The 18709-nt window shown below is 40.3% G+C and overlaps 1 protein-coding gene across 3 annotated transcripts in view; it reads left to right on the top strand.

Annotated features, from left to right (window-relative positions):
• Positions 1–18709, top strand: part of DMXL2 (Dmx like 2) — a 369136-nt gene that overhangs the window by 229166 nt on the left and 121261 nt on the right. For all 3 annotated transcript variants that reach the window (XM_030189451.1, XM_030189445.1, XM_030189458.1), the window contains 5 exons: positions 6081–6250; positions 8558–8655; positions 9872–10037; positions 11784–12048; positions 13483–14570. In XM_030189451.1, coding sequence (XP_030045311.1) covers positions 6081–6250; positions 8558–8655; positions 9872–10037; positions 11784–12048; positions 13483–14570 — 1787 coding nt within the window. The remainder of the gene's footprint in view (positions 1–6080; positions 6251–8557; positions 8656–9871; positions 10038–11783; positions 12049–13482; positions 14571–18709) is intronic.

Genomic DNA, 18709 nt, shown 5'->3' with positions numbered 1-18709 from the left:
ATCTTCTGAACCAGTTAAGAACTTTACCTCCAACTCCGAAGTATTCTAGTATGTGTAGTAGTATTCCATGGTTGACCATATCGAAAGCACTGGACATGTCGAATTGTAGGAGGAGTATGTTATTGCCGGTTGAGATTTCTTGTTTAAATGAGTTCATTACAGACACTAGTACAGTTTCAGTGCTGTGATTCGCCCGGAATCCTGATTGAGATTCATACAGAATTGAGTGTTTGTTTAGGTAGTCAGTGAATTGCTTAGTTACTATACCCTCCATGAGTTTGGTTATGAGCGGGATAGATGCTACTGGGCGATAGTTGGTTAGGTCCATTGTGTTTTTCTTAGCATCTTTAGGTAGAGGAGTGAGTAGTATGTTTCCTTTATCCATAGGGAAGAGGCCATTTTGTAGCATATAATTTAGGTGTTCCGTGAAGTCTGTTTTGAGTTGTTGAGGGGCAGATCTAATAAGGCTAGTAGGGCAGATGTCTAATTTCCATTGCGACTTGGCATATCTTCCGAGCAATTGTGAGATGTTGTCGAACGAGGGTGTGTCAAAATTGGTCCATGATCGGTCTGCTGGGTATTCCCCGGGTGTGGGGTCTAAACATTCAAGAAGGGTTGTATAGTCAGTTATGTTGGTAGGTATAAGTCGCAGCTTTATAATTTTTTCTTTAAAGTAGTTCGCAAGGTTGGTTGCAGATGGGGTGTCTGTCTGTGTTGTTGGAAGTAACCGGTGTTGTATTTAGTAGTTTGTTTACGAGTAAGAAGAGTTTGTGTGTATCCTTGTAGTGTGGTCCTAAATATTGAAGGCACACTTAGCTTTATAGTAGTTCTTAGACGCCGACAGTTTCAGTCCTCGAAGACTTTTGAGTGATATTGCAGAGTCCCAAGTTGCAAAACAAATCTCTTCTCACGGCTTCACTCACAGCCTTGCTTTATTCAGGACACCGAAACAACAGCTTCTTCTGGAGACCTCACCGTGTCTGTCCCGTTCTCGGCTAGCCAGTGCCACTTGTGTTCCGCGGGTCAGCCTGGCTCTTGGTAGTCTCGTTTGGCTTGTGGCTGTCGTGTATGTGGAGTTACTGTGTTGTCTTCACTCTGTACCGTCATCTACTATGTTACTATGTATGTTACTGTGTTAACGTCTATCCCAGTACCTTCCGTATTCCGCGGAGGTCAGCTGGTTCTTGGCGGTGTCCTCTTGGTTGCTGGTGCTGCTTCTCAATCACAGCGCTGCTCTCTCTCTGCCTTGTGTTCGACCAGCCAGCACTTCTCTCGTTCCACAGAGGCTGGTCTGGCTCTTGGCGGTGCTCATTCGGCTGGTGGTGCTGCAACTTTAAGTGGAGGGAGTCGGTGTCGGTGGTCACTTGCAGCAGTTCACGGCCTAGTCACTGGGGTTGTCTTCGAGGTCTTGCGTTGGGTCGTTCGTGTCGGATTCGAGCCCTTGACTGCGGCCCTCGTGTGCGTTCGGCAAGGAGAGTTTGCGGTTGATCGCTCGGGTCTACAAGCGAGGCGTGCTGCTCAGCTGGGGGGATCGACCTTGGCCACGAGGGAGGGCTGGAGCTGCGGTCAATCCCTGGCGTCGGTTCCCTCGTTCCGGTGGTTCAATTGCGCCCGAATGTATGTCGTGCTCAGCGGCACTTTTTGTGTGGTGATGGGCAGTTGTGCGGTCCCGATTGGTACTGGATTTAAACCAGTTCACTGGAGCAGCAGCTCCGTGACCATTCTGTCGGCGACCATCTTTGTAATCGCAGATCTTGTGGGCTGATGTTAGAATCTATAAATTGCATTAGAACATGAAATAATTTTGTATAGTACATTCTATGAAGGAATGTCCTAGCTTTGCTTTGCACCCATTCTTGGAGGAGAGCCAGAATATATGTTGGCATTTAATACCATACGAGCGAACATGTGTATGGTAGGGGACTTGGGTTGAGGAGTGCAATCCTCTTATTGTCTCCTGTCCTGATGTGGCCTGCAGGTGCTAAAGCCTGCACTGCTTGCCATCACTGCAGTTATTTTGGGGCGTGGAGCAAGGGTGGTGGCAGGTGGCAAGTTTTCTGGTCTAAAAACAAAAAACAGGCAATCTTGCTCTCCTGGCAAATGAGAGACTACAATTCAAACAGCGAACTTCAACACATTGGGGGTGAGGTAGTAGACACAGGCAGATGGAACAAAATGGTGGTAACACGCCTATGGAAAGACAACATAACATCATGGTGGGGGGAGGGAAGGGAGACAGTGAGAGCGGAGGACACGGATTTATAGGTTACAGGGGGTGCCGACCTTTGTCCCAAGTTTGACTACAGCCTTGCTCCTGATTCCTGCATGTCAGAGACTCACCTGAATAATAGTCTGTTACTGTAAGGCTGGGACTTTTCTCTGGAGTCCCCTACTTCCCAGCCCCCCCCCCCCCCCCCCCACCCTCTGGTAAGATACAACACCCACCTGTTGTTAAAGAGAACAGTAAAAGATCAGTTTTAAGTTTTGTTCTACAGTAAGTCAATCACAAACATTGATTATTTGTTAACCTCTATGAACTGTGATTCCTACAGCAGTATTTCTTCACCCCCTAAAAAAGCTTTTATTGATTTATTTCTAGGAACTGAAAGTGAAGTAATTGTTTGAACATAACACTATCTGGACTGCTGTATAACTCTGCTAGATAATGTTGTATGTTCTTTGGGGGCAGAAATAACCTTCTAAAATATTTCTTCCATGTTTTACTTGATCTCGCATTCTCTTTGAAACCTTCTGGGGAGAAATCACCAAGGGCAGGACCCCTTTAGCTTATGCCAAGAAAATAAACACAATTGAGATAATTTCAAGCATGCTATATTCAGCAGTCGCTGTTGAAGATATGACTTGCCTGTTCATATATTAAAAATGTATATATATGGGAAATATGAGGTCATTTAAATCACTAAGGAGTTCTTTTACTGAAGCTCAGCACGCGCTAACAGAAGTAGCACATATTAAAGGCTAAGAAGCCCATTTTATATCTATGGGCTTCTTAGCGTTTAGTGTGCGCTAATTCCATTAGTACATGATAAATGTTCTTAAAAGGGCCCCAAAATGGCCTTTTTGAACTCTTTATTGACTAAGAAGCATGTTAATAAATACTCTAAAGGCCTGATATTCAAAACGATTGAAATGGCCTGGAGAGGCTCCTGGCCATTTAAATAGCCTGTCCAGGCTAACTGGGCATTTTCAGCAGCACTTAACTGGATACTACTGCTGCTGAAATTGCCCGGTTAGCGCCCAAAACAAAATCGGGGTGGAGTGGGCACTTAGCCAGTTGAGTGCTGAGTTTCAGCACTTAACCGGCTAAGGAGTCCTCTTACAAAGGTGTGCTAGCATTTTTAGTGCACGCTAAAAATAATGACGCACTAAACATTAACGATGCCCATATATTTCTGTAGGTGTGTCTAGCATTTAGCACGCCTTTGTAAAAGTCCCCCTAAATTTAGCACACACTAAAACCACTAGTATACCTTAGTAAAAGACCCACTAACTGCATGAATAGAACTACATAAAATGCAGTCCTATCATTATGTGGTTCTTCATAGCCAGTTAAACGCTGAATATCTCACTTATACCTTATACCTGGAAATTCAATGCTGGAGCCCAGACATGGCCTGGCATTGAATTTCTGGGTATAATACTGGGAGCAGTCAGCAAACTATCAGGCCGTTAAGTGTATAAGATGGTGTGTAGAAGATAATTTACTATGTTTCATCCCAATGTTATGGAGGCTTATATCGCAACTTGGCATCCTTGCTTCACTCAAATGAAAGATAAATGTGAACAAGTGCAAAGTGATGCATGTGTGAAAGAGGAACCCAAACTATTTCTACGTGATACAAGGTTCCACATTAGCAGTTACCGCTGAGGAAAAGGATCTAGGTGTCATTGTTGATGATACGCCGAAACCCTCTGCTCAGTGTGCAGCGGCGGCTAAGAAAGCAAATAGAATGTTAGGAATTATTAGGAAAAGAATGGAAAACAAAAATGACAATGTTATAATGCCTTTGTATTGCTCCATAGTGTGAATACACCTCGAATTCTGTGTGCAATTCTGGTCACCGCTTCTCAAAAAAGATATAGCAGAATTAGAAAAGGTACAGAGAAGGACGATGAAAATGATAAAGAGGATGGATGACTTCTCTATGAGGAAAGGCTAAAGCAGCTAAGGAGAAAAGACGCTGAGGGGAGATATGATAGAGGTCTATAAAATAATGAGCAGAGTGGAACGGGTGCACATGAATCACTTTCCAAAAATACTAGGACTAGGGGCATGCAATCAAGCTACTAAGCAGTAAATTTAAAACAAAACAGAGAAAATATTTCTTCACTCAATGAGTAATTAAACTTAATTAGCTTAGAAGGGCTTAAAAAAGGTTTGGGTAATTTACTAAAAGAAAAGTCCATAAGCCATTATTAGGATGCACTTGGGAAAATCCACTGCTTGTTCCTAGGATGGGCTGCATGGAATCTGTTTTACTGTTCTGGGATCTTGCCAGGTACTTGTGACCTTGGCTAGTGTTGGAAACAGGATACTAGGATTGATGGACCTGTATGGCAGCACTTATTTTCTTATGTACTTTGAGTAAGGGGAAGAAGAGGGAATGATATAAGAAAAATGTAAGAAATGATCATTATTTTGTTTCAGACTATAATATAATTACTTGGCAGAATTTTGTTTTGTATAATGTTTATAAGTTCAGTAAAGAAGATTTTCTTATAAATTAAGGAGAGGAGTGTGGTAGCCGTGTTAGTCCACTCTTAAGGTTATCAATAGAAATCAAACAAAATAAAACATGGAAAAGAAAATAAGATGATACCTTTTTTATTGGACATAACTTAATACATTTCTTGATTAGCTTTCGAAGGTTGCCCTTCTTCGTCAGATCGGAAATAAGCAAATGTGCTAGCTGACAGTGTATATAAGTGAAAACATTCAAGCATTACTATGACAGTCTGACAGGGTGGGAGGATGGGGGTGGGTCAGAGGTATGCATGGGGACATCAAAGCATATCATTGATATTCTAACAGGATGGGTGTGGATAGGTGATATGCTTTGATGTCCCCATGCATACCTCCGACCCACCCCCATCCTCCCACCCTGTCAGACTGTCATAGTAATGCTTGAATGTTTTCACTTATATACACTGTCAGCTAGCACATTTGCTTATTTCCGATCTGACGAAGAAGGGCAACCTTCGAAAGCTAATCAAGAAATGTATTAAGTTATGTCCAATAAAAAACGTATCATCTTATTTTCTTTTCCATGTTTTATTTTGTTTGATTTCTATTGATAACCTTATAAATTAATAATTCCCCCCCCCCAAGCTTTTTATATAAGAAATAAAGGGTGAGGTGAGGGTGATCCAAACAAATTATTTTTTTCTACTATCTGGATAAATTATAAGTTTGGTTCAGACTTGCTGAATGACCATTTTTCTTTTCTTTTTTTTTAGTCTCCTTCCCAAACTAGTAAGGTAGAATAGAGTGAAGACATCAATTCAGAGGAACAAATAAACTTGGGAAAAACCTTTAATATGAATCATTCATGAAAACATACAGAAGGTTCATGTTGTAATGAATAGTATATATTAAATGTTTTTATCTGTCTCCTTTTAATTGATGCCATGGTCCCTGTCCCTTTGGTCTCCTATTTCACTTAGGCTTTCTGAATAGCAGACCTGAAATAAATGGATAGTGGCAGCTTCACTTCTGTATGGATGGCAGTTGTGAGTTATATGCACTGAAATGCACAAGGCTGGTGTTTAATTTATGCTGGTGACTGTGCTGACAGAATATTAGTCTCAGTGTGGGGCTGTCACTAAAGTTATAGTACTGAGCAAGTATCCCAGAGTATTGAAACTGCTGTTCTAAGCGGAGTTCATGTACTGTTGTAACAGTTTACTCCTCTTTCACATGTTCAGTCTTGCACTGGATGTACACAAGTTTCTCTGAAATTGCTTTTAACAGATAATAATTCCATGCAATGCTGTGAATAACAGGAATGCAAGAATTAAGGCCATGTTTTTTTTTTTTTTTTTGCATTATTTTTGTTTAGGACTCTCTACCTGCCATTTTGCCTGGGCTTTTCACTCGGAGGCAGAGGAGGAGTTGATTAACATGATCCCAGCTATTCAGAGAGGGGATCCTCAGTGGTCAGAACTGAGAGCGATGGGGATAGGTTGGTGGGTCAGGAACATTAACACTCTCCGAAGGTGCATCGAGAAGGTATTTGGAAGCACACATAACTTTACCTTAGTGTGATGATTAAGGGAAATACATGAAAGAATGGGCAAAGCTTTCAGATGTTGTCATAGGCACAGTGGTGGTTTAAACAAAGTATATTTTTTAAATTTAGTATACAAATGCCACCATTTTTTTTTTGCATGTTGGAGGATTGAGCAGTTTTAATATTTTGTTACTTGTAAATGGAAGACTAATTTGATGAGAAAAATATGTTACAAAATATGTTAAGACAAAGCGCACACAACTTCACATTTTGTTTAAGCTTCTGTTCTGCTTTTATTGGGGTGCCCCACAGATGGGAGGAGCCTATTCTATGATATTAGGCACGTGCAGTAAAGCAGCCACCCGAATATGGCAGGGATGCACATCACTTACAGTATTCTGTAAGTTGCCTGTGGAAGTGGGAGACATTTCTATGTCTAATCCATGCTTTGCCCCTTAGTACACCCCCTTTTGCAAATATACACTATGGGGTCCTTTTACTAAACTGTACTAAAAAGTGGCCTTGGCACGCCTTTACGTGGATCTTTCCCACATGCCAAGGCTGTTTTTACTGCAACCATAAAAATGGTTATTTTGTATTTTTTTTGAACTAATGGACATTTGCTAATGTTGCCATTAGCATGTGGCCATTTAAAAACTTTTACTGTGTATGCATTTAACCATCACCCATTTTGTAGGCAGTAAGGGCTCAAGAGGTATCCATGTGCTTACCAGTTAGCATATGCTAAAGTAGATGCATGATTAGTACAGGAACGTCCACTCTCTGCCCCCCCCCCCCCCCCAGACATGCCCCCTCCCAAAACAATATTTTTCAGTGCACGGTTAACATGCACAGATTTGCAATTACTGAAAAGTGCCTGAGGGCATCCCAGGGCACGCTATTTTAAGCTGCATTATCTGCACATTAGTGCCTAACACATCTTAGTAAAGGACCCTTATGTAAGTTAAGTATTTGCAGAATAGCTTCTAGTTGCTCTGCACTAATACAGGTATGTGCACATGTTCATGTATAAGGTCCTGTATTCTATATATAGGGCTAGATTCTATATATCACGCCTAAAAAAATCATTGCCGAAAAAAAAATACGCCTAAATTTTGGTGCAGTTTATAAGATTATGCCTAATGCCTGTCCGCACAACTAAATTTAGTCACGGGCATCTATGCCACTTGGTGTAAATGTCGACGTCTAAGTTAGACGCAGATTAAGTGAATTATATATGAGCGCGCATAGTTTTTATAAACACCCATGACCCGCCTATGCCATGCCTATGGCCACACCCCCTTTTCAGCTATGCACCTTAGAATTTATGTGCATCACTTTGTTTCAACACTTTTTATTGAAGGCACTAACAAAATAACATACTGAAATCCCTGCATTAATATCATACCACGCCACTTACTGGTTATATCTAATACATTGGTTCTCCTAAGCCTTCAATTAACAAGTTATTAGTCTCCCCCTCCCCCCTCTCTTCCCCCAACTCCCTCCTCCCCAATCCAAAACTCCTACCTCAAATATCCCTATTGTCCCCCCTTCCCCTCTCCTCTTCTATCCCCCCTATCGTTGAAATTATGCACATCACTTTATACAGTAGGCTTAGACATTTGTGTGCTTAAATTCTAATTAATGCCAATTATTTAGTTTATTTATTTATTGCATTTATATCCCACATTTTCCCACCTCTTTGCAGGCTCAATGTAGCGTTAATAATTGCTTAAGTGGCAATTATCGGCACCTATTATCTTAGCTAATTTTAAGTTGCACACACAAATCAGAATACGACCGGATTTGTGCGTGCAATGGAAATCACGCTATATAGAATCTGGGGGATAACGAGTGTGTAAATGTGAATCCCTAGGTTACAGGATTGTCCTTTATGGGGGCAGTTCCATAACATAGGCACTAATGTTTATGCATCTATTAGGCACATAAATGTTTAGAATAATGGTATTTATGTTAATATGTGCACACACGAACACATTAATGCCAAGCCTATCTAAGCACTATTCTGCAAACACCTGCTTAGCTCACGTAATTGCAAGGGGTGGGGCATGGGCAGGGCTACTGTGTGTTCTGGAGTTGGAGTACTAAGTGAAATTTAAGGTTTACACAGGTACTCTGCAAAATGCTGTGGACCACAGCATTTTGGTAGTGTGTAGTACTGCCAATGATCTTTCTCAGTGGGTTTGAGTTAAGAGCAATATGTCAACCTAGCTATTTCCTTACTTTGTAGTATTCTTACAAAATCTGCTTTTCTTTGACGGTGTTTATGTACTGTGCTCTAGGTTGCAAAAGCTTCTTTTCAGAGAAACAATGATCCTTTGGATGCTGCTCTTTTCTACCTTGCCATGAGGAAAAAAGCTGTACTCTGGGGTCTGTTTCGGTGAGTGTAGCCCAAAAAATGAACTTTCAGAAAAGCATTATCCTAAACAAAGCAAACGCTTTAATGGGGTTAATTTTTAAGTGGCCTAAATAGATAGAGTCCACAGGAGGAATAGCCTGGGGCGTAGAACAGAGGTATGAGAACCAGTGAGGCCAAAGTTCAAATCTCACTAATGCTCCTTGCATCCTTGAGCTAGTCATTTAGGGCCTTATTCTATAAAGGTTATGCTCCTAAAATGTATACTCATAATTTATGAGCATTATTTACACGTCTAAATTTATGCTCTTAAATTAGGAGCATAATCTATTTTGAAGCATAGAGTATTCCCCTAATTTAGGAGCATCAATTTTAGGAGCATAACCTTAAGGTCCTTATGGGAGGCAATATTTGCATGCCACATGTAAATCTTCAGAATTCTAGCATATACGCGCACGTGTGCTCACATACATATATGTATATGACAGGGCGTAGCCAGCAGTCTGTTTTTTTTTGGGGGGGCCCTATAGCGCTCTATAAATGTCAAGTAGTAGTAGAGTAGACTGGGGGCTATTCATTTCACTCTACCCTCCCCCAAATCCATATTAAAAATCATATTTTTGCTGGCGAGGATGCCCAAGCCCTGCCAGCCAAAGAGATCTACTGCCCAAACTGCTCCTGTGCTGCCTCAGCAGCGAGGAGGTTGGCGGTGAGCTTCCACATACAGGTGCCCTGTGAGACTGTCATTGGAATGCTATTGTCAACATTTGCTTATTTCCAATCTGAAGAAGAATGGTTACCTTCGAAAGCTAAATCAAAAAGTATATTACTACTACTACTTAGCATTTCTATAGCGCTGCCAGGGTTACGCAGCGCTGTACAAGTTTAAACTTGGGGAAGGACAGTCCCTGCTCAAGAGACCAATAAAAAAGGTATCATCTTATTTTCTTTTCTATGCTTTGATCTACCACACCACTTGTTTCAGGGACAAAATCATAGCCTCACTTACTATCCTGCACAACGCATCTTATTTAAAGCAAGCTCCATTACTCTCAGTGGGACCTATTTACTAATTGCACTTTAAAATGTTAATTCAGGTTAGTAAATGAAGCTCTTAGATTATAATCTCTCTTGAGTAGGGAAGTGCTGTATTTACCTTGAGCTCTGAGTTGATTACTTGTCTTTCTAGATGAAGCATCATCCAAATCCATGTATCTAATTTGTATCTCGTGTTTTCCAGATCTCAGCACGAAGAAAAGATGACTCAATTTTTCAGCCACAATTTCATGGAAGATAGGTGGCGCAAGGCAGCCTTGAAAAATGCATTCTCTCTGCTGGGAAAACAGCGATTTGAACAATCAGCGGCCTTCTTTTTACTGGCTGGCTCCTTGAAAGATGCAATAGAGGTACCACTTTTATAAAAACTGAGATGTCCATCTTTAACTGGATGTTCAGAAAGATATCTGGTAAAGTCAGGGCATTTGAAAATAGACAACGTTATCGAGCTATCTTTAAGTCAGGTAATTTTTTTTTCAACCATAGTTAGGCCATTATTTTAGAAACACATTCACGTATAAAGTAGCGGCATTTTCACATATATGTTGCATACACATGTAATACTAATTTTAGAAAGCCATGTGTGGCGATCCACTCCCACCCCACAAAGAGATTTCAAGAGGGCGTGGCTTGAGCAGGACTAAATTCTACCCCTGTAGTGCCCATTTTACAAAGCGAATACACCAAAATCAGGAAAAATTTCCACATCGAGTTTTACACCAACTGAAAGGCACACATAGGTTTTAAAAAAGGGCTTAGTGTCCAGGGCTTTACACAAGAGATTAATCCCATGTAGTTTTGAAACCGAGTGAAAGTTGTGACCTTACTACTTAGTTGGTGGCATTAAACATATAGATTTGTAAAATCAGGCATCTACATATAGAAGTGACAGTTACATATGGAAATGTTGAAATCGCCACCTGCTTGTGTAAGTGCAGACACATTCACATCCTTTTCATTTTTTCAAAGACCTCCTGTTAAATTTGAGTGAGCTTCATACAACAAAATATCAGGGCAGAGGGATTGCTTTTAATCAGATTACAAAAACGTGTGACAAAAATCCAACCTGAAAGGCCATAGGGAGCTGGTGGTCCCTGCGACGGGAGAAAAGGGTCCTACTTCAGCTGTCCGGGGCCAGGCAGAGATAAGGGAGATCCACAGGATTTCTTGTGCTGCTGCTGCCCTGTCCTGCCCCCTGGCAAAGACGCGCAGGCGGCAGAGAAGAGAACCCCTGGAGCCCATGAGCGAAAACCCGGGGGGGGGGGGGGGGGGGGAAGACTGCTCTTCCCGAGGGCTGCAGGTGTTTCAGCTGTCTCCCTCCTCCTGCCTTTTCCGCTGAAGAGAGCGGCAGATTGGTAATGCCAGGCTCCCGGCATCAGTGGACCCTCCCCCTCCCCCAACAGGAGAGTGCAGGCTCCCGGCTTGTTTTTGAAAAAAAGAAAAAGCTACGCTGGCTCTCATACCTCATAGATATGCATATTTACACTTAAATGTTAGCATGTAAATCTGAGTGCCTAGATATCATTATAGAATTTATGCTCGGTACACTGCATATTGGTGTATAAAGTTTGGCACAGAACTGATCTCGTGTTATGCTGTATTCCTTAACTCTCACTGTTTTTTGCGGTTTTCAGTTTTTTTATTTGAGCCTTTTTGGGGAGAGATACATAGTAATATACAGTAGATGGTAGCAGAAAAATACCAAGAGGTTCATCCATGGTTCCTAGTTATTCCTGTTCACACTGTCAAAGATATAGCCCAAGTTGAAAAGCTAGACAGGCTGCAGGATATCACCACTCCTTATCTAAGAGTTTTCGTCAGCTTCTTCAAATGTGCTCCACCTTCCTGTGTAGATGAGCATGTAAAATCCCCTTTCTGTTTATACCCAGCACTCTTTCAATTCCATTTTTCAACCACAAGGTCCCACAATAATCCAAACAGCCACCAACACCAGCACAGCTGGTGCCTAACATCTGACCTCTTAGATTCCCTTGGCCTTTGAAGTAGTAGCTGGCTGATATTTTCTTTCAGAAACATAAACCATATTCATCTCAATCTATCTTTTATTTAGCAAAATTTCTTTTTACTATATATAGGTATGTCTTGAAAAAATGGAAGACATTCAACTAGCCATGGTTATAGCTCGCTTATATGAGTCAGAATTTGAGACTTCCTCTACCTACCAATCCATTCTCTATGAAAAGGTTCTGGGTTGCCAGAAGGATGGTACAGGGTTCAGCTGTACTAAATTGCATTCGGATCCCTTCTTGCGCAGCATAGCCTACTGGATCATGAAGGATTACACCAAGGCTTTGGATACTTTATTGGAACAAACACCTAAGGAGGAGGATGACAATCCAGGTGAGGAAAACTTGTGCATATGTGTGCTTTGGTTTAGAAGAACCAAATGGACATGTATGTAAATTTGGCATACTTTCTCCACTGCGTGTCTGTAAGTGGAAAGATTAGCTTTTTAGGAAGCTAATCTCAGTGCAGTGAAATAGGGAGTGCCTAGCTTGTATGTTGTCCACAGAGCGTGACACCCTGTTCCCCACCCCCCACCCTCCTGGGATTCACCTGTTTGTGGGAGATTTACGTAGTAATTTAAATTTGTGATGAATGTAAATTTCAGTTTTTACTTTTGTTACTAATGACGTTCATCTTATGCGGTGGTTCCCAAACCTAGTCCTGAAGGTACCCCAGCCAGTCAGGTTTTCAGGATATCTACAATGACTATTCATAAGAGAAATTTGCATGCAGTTGGTGAAGTGCATGCAAATCTCTCTCATGAATATTCATTGTGGATATCCTAAAACCTAACTGGCTGGAATGCCTCCAGGACCAGGTTTGGGAACCACTGATATCAATAACTGTTAAATAGTGCATAGCAGCAGTCCAAAAAGGGTAAAACTTACATTATGAGGGATCTACAATGCATTCTCCTATCAAAAAATATTTAAGGCCCTATATTCAAGAAAACCTGTGCTCCTAATTTGGGTTCTTAAATGTATAACCTGTTTTCAACCAAGCATATGAGTGTAAGCTTTCAGATGAAAATTCATCTTAATTTAGGAGTTTGAAAGTTATAAATTAGGCCTGCCATTCATTAGGCTATGTTTGAGCCTGGTTCTGAAAACCTGTGCTCAGCTCCTAACAATTTTTCCCCTGCCTTAAATCTGCTTCTGTTGCCACCTACTTCTTATGATCCTAAATTTTAACAGTTTTAAGTTGCCGGAGGATGTGGTAACAGCGGTTAGCGTATCTGGGTTTAAAAAAGGTTTGGACAGGTTCCTAGAGGATAAGTCCATAGACTATTTTTGAGATGGGGAAGCCATTGCTTGCCCTGGGATTGGTAACATGGAATGGTGCTACTAATTGGGTTTCTGCCAGGTACTTGTGACCTGGATTGGCCACTGCTGGAAGCAGGATACTGGGCTAGATGGACCATTGGTCTGACCCAGTATGGCTATTCTTATGTTCTTATGTAATGAAAGTTTGAGTATAAATTTAGGCGCTCGGTCCTTGTAAATTTTCAAAGAGGCCAATTTAAGAGCATAACTCTCAAAGTTAAGAGCACAAACCGTTTGAATATTGGACCCTTAGACATATTATTCATTGTGTTCACCTGAAAATTACAGGCTGATAACCCTGTCAATCTTAATGAGTTTAGATTTTTAGCTCTCTTTTTTGGTGATAAGAATTCCTGGGTAAACAATGTCCATTGGCCACAAAACAGTATTGAGTACATATTTCATAAGTATTAATCTAGTGGTAACATCTGTTTGATTCCTGTAGTTATCATCAAATCATGCAATCCTGTGGTGTTCAGTTTTTACAACTACCTTCGCACTCACCCTCTGCTCATACGAAGAAATTTTACCTCGCCTGAAGGCTCCTTGGCAACTCTTGGAATGAAAACTGAGAAAAACTTGGTTGATGAAATCAATCTTATAGAACGAAAGTTATTTTTTACCACAGCAAATGCTCATTTTAAAGTTGGATGCCCTGTATTAGCTCTGGAAGTATTATCCAAAATCCCAATGCTTAGTAAAAAGGGTGACATTTCAGTAAATGGAGAAGAATGCAGTTCAGGTCTTGAAAGACACAATGTGCAGCCAACATCTAAAGCAACGAAGGATGATATGTCAGATCATGCTCTAGATTGGTCAAAGCCAGTTTTAAATTCCACTGCTTTAGAAATGGCCGATTTCCAAGGCTCCTCAGTGGATTTTGACTGGAGTCAGCCAATTATAAAAATTGATGATGATCCTCTTCACCTAGATTGGGGAGAAGATAATGGTGCATTGGATGATGAGGAAGACAAAGGCGGTTTAATCATGAAAGATTCAGAATTACAGCAAAAAGGGAAATGTGAAGATGCTAAGGAGTCCCAAGCCTCTGAGACATCTAATCACGTTGAGGTTGATGTGATTGCAGAACAACTCAAGTTTAGAGCATGTTTGAAAATACTGATGACAGAACTCAGGACTTTGGCTACAGGTTATGAGATAGATGGTGGAAAGCTTAGGTTCCAGCTCTACAGCTGGTTAGAAAAGGAAATTGCTGCTATGCATGATATTTGCAACCATGAAACAGAAGGCAAAGAGTATTATGCTGATTCTCGTGTAAAAGTAGACCGTGACATAGCAGTGCCTGAAATAGTTCTCGATAAGCTTGATATTGGCTCATATGAACGTCACCAGATAGAACGCCGGAGACTACAAGCTAAACGAGAGCATGCCGAGAAACGAAAGTGGTGGTTGCAGAAGAACCAAGCTCTTCTAAGAGTGTTTCTTAGTTACTGCAGTTTGCATGGAGCCCAAGGAGGTGGTCTGGCCTCTGTGAGAATGGAACTGAAATTTCTGTTGCAAGAGTCGCAGCAGGTAGGATACCTTTATCAACCCAATACACGTTCTGTGTGTTTTTTTGTTTTTTAACTGTGTGTTTCTGTTTTTTGTGTTTAGGTTTTTTTTTTTTTTTTTTTTTTTTTGGTGGGGGGGGGGGGGGGGGGGGGGACAGTTTTCAACCAGCACAGCCACTGTATTAATTTAATATTTCTATTCAGTGCCTTTATATGTATAAGCAGTAGCACTAAATATATGTATTATGAGGTCACTGTATGGGCACTTTGTTTAACTATACATGCTTTATCTGGATAGTGGCTGAAAATTGCTGCTATCTGGATAATTCTGTATTCTTCCCTCACTCTGCCCTCCCTTTGCCCCTTTCTTATGTGCATAGTACTGAGCTGTTCATTTGGATTTTCAACCCACTAACATCAGTATATGAACCAAAACTCTATGGATAAACCAGTTATGTGTTCGCTAAAAGCTGGTGATCATATAACTGGCTTTGAATATCATTCTGATTGCTGGTGAAAAAAAAAGAAAAATTGTGGTTGAGAGAAGAGTAATAAGTTCATAAAATAATTGATTATATTTCAAAACTGATTCTAAGTAAAAAGCTGTATGATTCGGAGCCTTTTTAGCAGGAATGTTTCTTTTGTCTGAGTAATTTTAGATATGCTAATATCACAATTAATTGTAAAAGTTAACAATGATAATACTGGAATTAATATTCAAGATTTCCCTGGGTAACTTTGAGAGCTACCTGGTCAAATCTTTGCTTTGGAAAAATGTCCAGTCAATAAAATGTGACTATCTCTGGAAAAAGGTGACTAAAGTAGAGGATCCAAAATGTTGAGAACGGCTAATTTTTCATGTCATGAGTCCAGAAGTAGTTTGAAAAAACTGCATGTTTGAATTGTGTACTCTAACAGAATTTATTAAGACTCTCTTTTATTTTTTTTTCCTGGTGACTTTAATCACCTTTTCCCCAGTGATGGTCACAAATGTGTTCAGTTAAAGAGTCTGGTCATCAAAGAGGACAGTGCTGAAGTTATTTGGGCAAGTTCAATTAGATATGTTCCATGGCAGTGCTAACCAGTTTGAGTCCTGCTAAATATCCTGTCAGTTATTTGGACAACCCATTGTCATACTGAAAATGAATCTCAGTGAATGTGCCAAGTGTTAATGCATAGAGCCAGTTAGGAAGTACTGTTGTGTGCTATAAACAGATATGGTTTGCCATTTCAAGTAACTATCCAACAAAGGTATCTAGCTCACACACTGTTTAAAGGTCTCAACTACCAGCACAATCTAGAAGGTACAGATAGAGAAGGTGCAGCTGCTGCAATAGGAAGAGTTCTGGAAGAAGTGGAACAGGTAACTAGAGAGGAAAAAATACAATTGGATCATCAAATGCAATTGAATCATCTAAAAAAATAATTACGTTTATGTATTTTATTTAGCATTTATCTCTTGATTTTTTTTCCAAGGCAAGCTACATTCAGGTACTGTAGGTATTGTCCCTGTCCCTAGTGGACTCATAATCTAAGTTGTACCTGAGGCAATGGAGAGTTAAACAGCTTCCCCAAGGCCATAAGGAGCCAGAGAGGAATTTGAACTGGGCTTTCCTGGTTCTCAGCCCGCTGCTTTAACCATTAGGCCACTCTTTCATTTAAATACATATTTAAACACAAAATCACATTATATTACATGACATTTGTATCCCACACATACCTCCACAGTTTAGTGTGGCTCAAAAAACAAGATACTGGGCATACCCTGAACATTTTACATTAACATTCACTAAACAAGGACCTTAACAACAAATGATTATAGATACGGTGTAATACCATGCCCATAACCAACCCAGTCTGAAATTAATGGCCCAAATATTTCCAAAATAAGGTTTTCAACAGTTTACGAAGTTTAACATAATTATTTTGAGCTCTGATCTCCAATGGAAGCTCATTCCAGTAGCTAGCAGTCTGGTAAGCGGTTGAGAAAAATCTCTAGATAAATAAAACCTATTTCTTAAAATTCCAGGGTAGATTACATGTGCTAGTAAAAGGGGAAAAAAAAGCCTCAGGTTGTTCCCACTTGATGCCTTCTGTGAGGAACTTACCACCCAACTCCTGCAGTTCTGTCTTCCCTGATTCATTCATCCTTCTGAGATCAAGCAGTGCAATCTCCTTGCATAAAAAGGACATAGTGAAGCATAGAATAATATTTGAAAAGCAGTTGCTATTGTTTAGCTTTTATAATATTTAGCAGCAAGTTTAATACAGTTAATGATAAGTTTTTGAATATTGGCAACATGAATTTTCCTTTAGAATCATCCATTAAAATTTTGGGAGTGATTTTTGATGAATATTGTATGTTAGAAGAGCGAACACAAACACCGGTTACTAGGGTTTTTAAAGTGTTGCGGAAGCTACACGAATTAGATTTAATTTTGCATTTGATGTTTTTAGAATGGTGGCACAAACACTGGTGTTGGCCCAAATCGACTACTGTAATATTGTGTATCTGGGTTGCAAAGAAATAATATTTAGGAAATTTCAGACTTGGCTGAATACTACAACTCGTTTAATCTTTCAAGTGACAAAGTTCGATAGGGCAGCTCTACTATTGATACAATTACACTGCCTGCTAGCGCGTCTTGTTTTTAAGTTATGTTCGATGGTTTTTCTGATTGTAAATGGCCTTGCTCCAAGTTGTTACATCTTTTTTTATTTTTTTTTTAATTTTTTATTTATGAATTTTAAATTACATTCATGTAATAACATAAACATAGAGGAATTCAGAAATATCAAAACTAATTCTATCATAAGAAAAACCTTGTTAATTTTGTCCACAATTAGATCCAAGCTCTAAGTAAATTAATTTCAAATACATTTAAAGAAAGGAAAAAGAAACGGAAGGGTTTCCTCAAAAGGTGCAGCCGATACATAGTACTTCAAAACAGAAAGTCTTATTCTACTCCTTAGACAAGATAAGTTCTAATAGTTTACTAGGTTCATAAAACATATAATTAGAGGAATTTAACGAAACGACACATCTACAGGGGTACATGAGAAGAAAGGTTCCACCTATGTTTAGCAATCTTGATTTCAATTGTAAAAATTCCTTCCTTCTCTTTTGTGTATCCCTAGATAGGTCTGGAAACATTTGAATTCTTGCTCCTAGAAAACTATCTTTGATGTGGCTGAAAAACAATTTAAGTATATTGTTTCGATCCAGTTCAAGTGCAAACGTCACTATCATAGTGGTCCTTTCTGTAATAACCTCCAGTGACGTCTCAAGGAATTCAGTTAAATTTAAATTTGGTAAAACAGAATTTTCTACATTTCGTGTACCAGAAATATATTGAATCCTAGTAATAGGTGGAATATTCTCTGCAAAACATCCTTAAGATATCGTTTAAACATTTCTAACGCAGGTATCAATGGGGATTTGGGAAAATTTAAAAGTCTTAAGTTGTTTCTCCTTATCTGATTTTCAAGGTATTCAATCTTCCGGGTTTGAATATTTTTATCTTTAGACACAGAGGAAGAGAAGTTTTTAAAAGTTTGCATATCATTCTCAAGTACCTCTATTTTAGTTGTGTGAGTCTCGAGCTGGGCAGAGAGAATCCTGAATTTGCTTAATTTCAGCCATTTCTCCACGAGTGGCATTGGAAATCTGCTGAAGAGTAGCATTCAGACCCTGTATTGCGTCCCATAAAATATCAAGGGTCACTACAGCCGGTCTTTGTCCACCGAGAGCTCCAGAGAGATTCTCCTGTGCCTGAGAGGAAAGGGAATGTACATCCTGTCCTCACGCTGTTCCCATAGGTGAAGAAGTCGCTACAGGGCCTCCTCTTGCAGCAGCAGGGAGTCCTCCACTCTCGGGTGCACCAAACTGTTGCTCCACCGAAGCAAACTCTTCTCTGGATCTCGGCGGGGCTGTAATTGAGGGAGGACTTAATGTAACTCCCTCGGTACTAAGTTCCCGTTCTTCCTGGTTTACCGTAGCACTCGTTGAGGCCCCTGGCGTTCGGGTCACCATCTCGTCTAGAGTTGCCTGTCTCATGGTGGAGGACTCGGAACAGCTGGTGGAGGTGAGCACGTTAACCTTTGCTTTCCTTTTCCCCATAACCAACTCACGGGGTTCGTAGGGAAGACACCTCAATCCAG

Source organism: Microcaecilia unicolor, chromosome 1, assembly GCF_901765095.1.
Source record: "Microcaecilia unicolor chromosome 1, aMicUni1.1, whole genome shotgun sequence".
NCBI lineage: Eukaryota > Metazoa > Chordata > Amphibia > Gymnophiona > Siphonopidae > Microcaecilia > Microcaecilia unicolor.
This window is presented reverse-complemented; position numbering and strand designations above follow the sequence as displayed.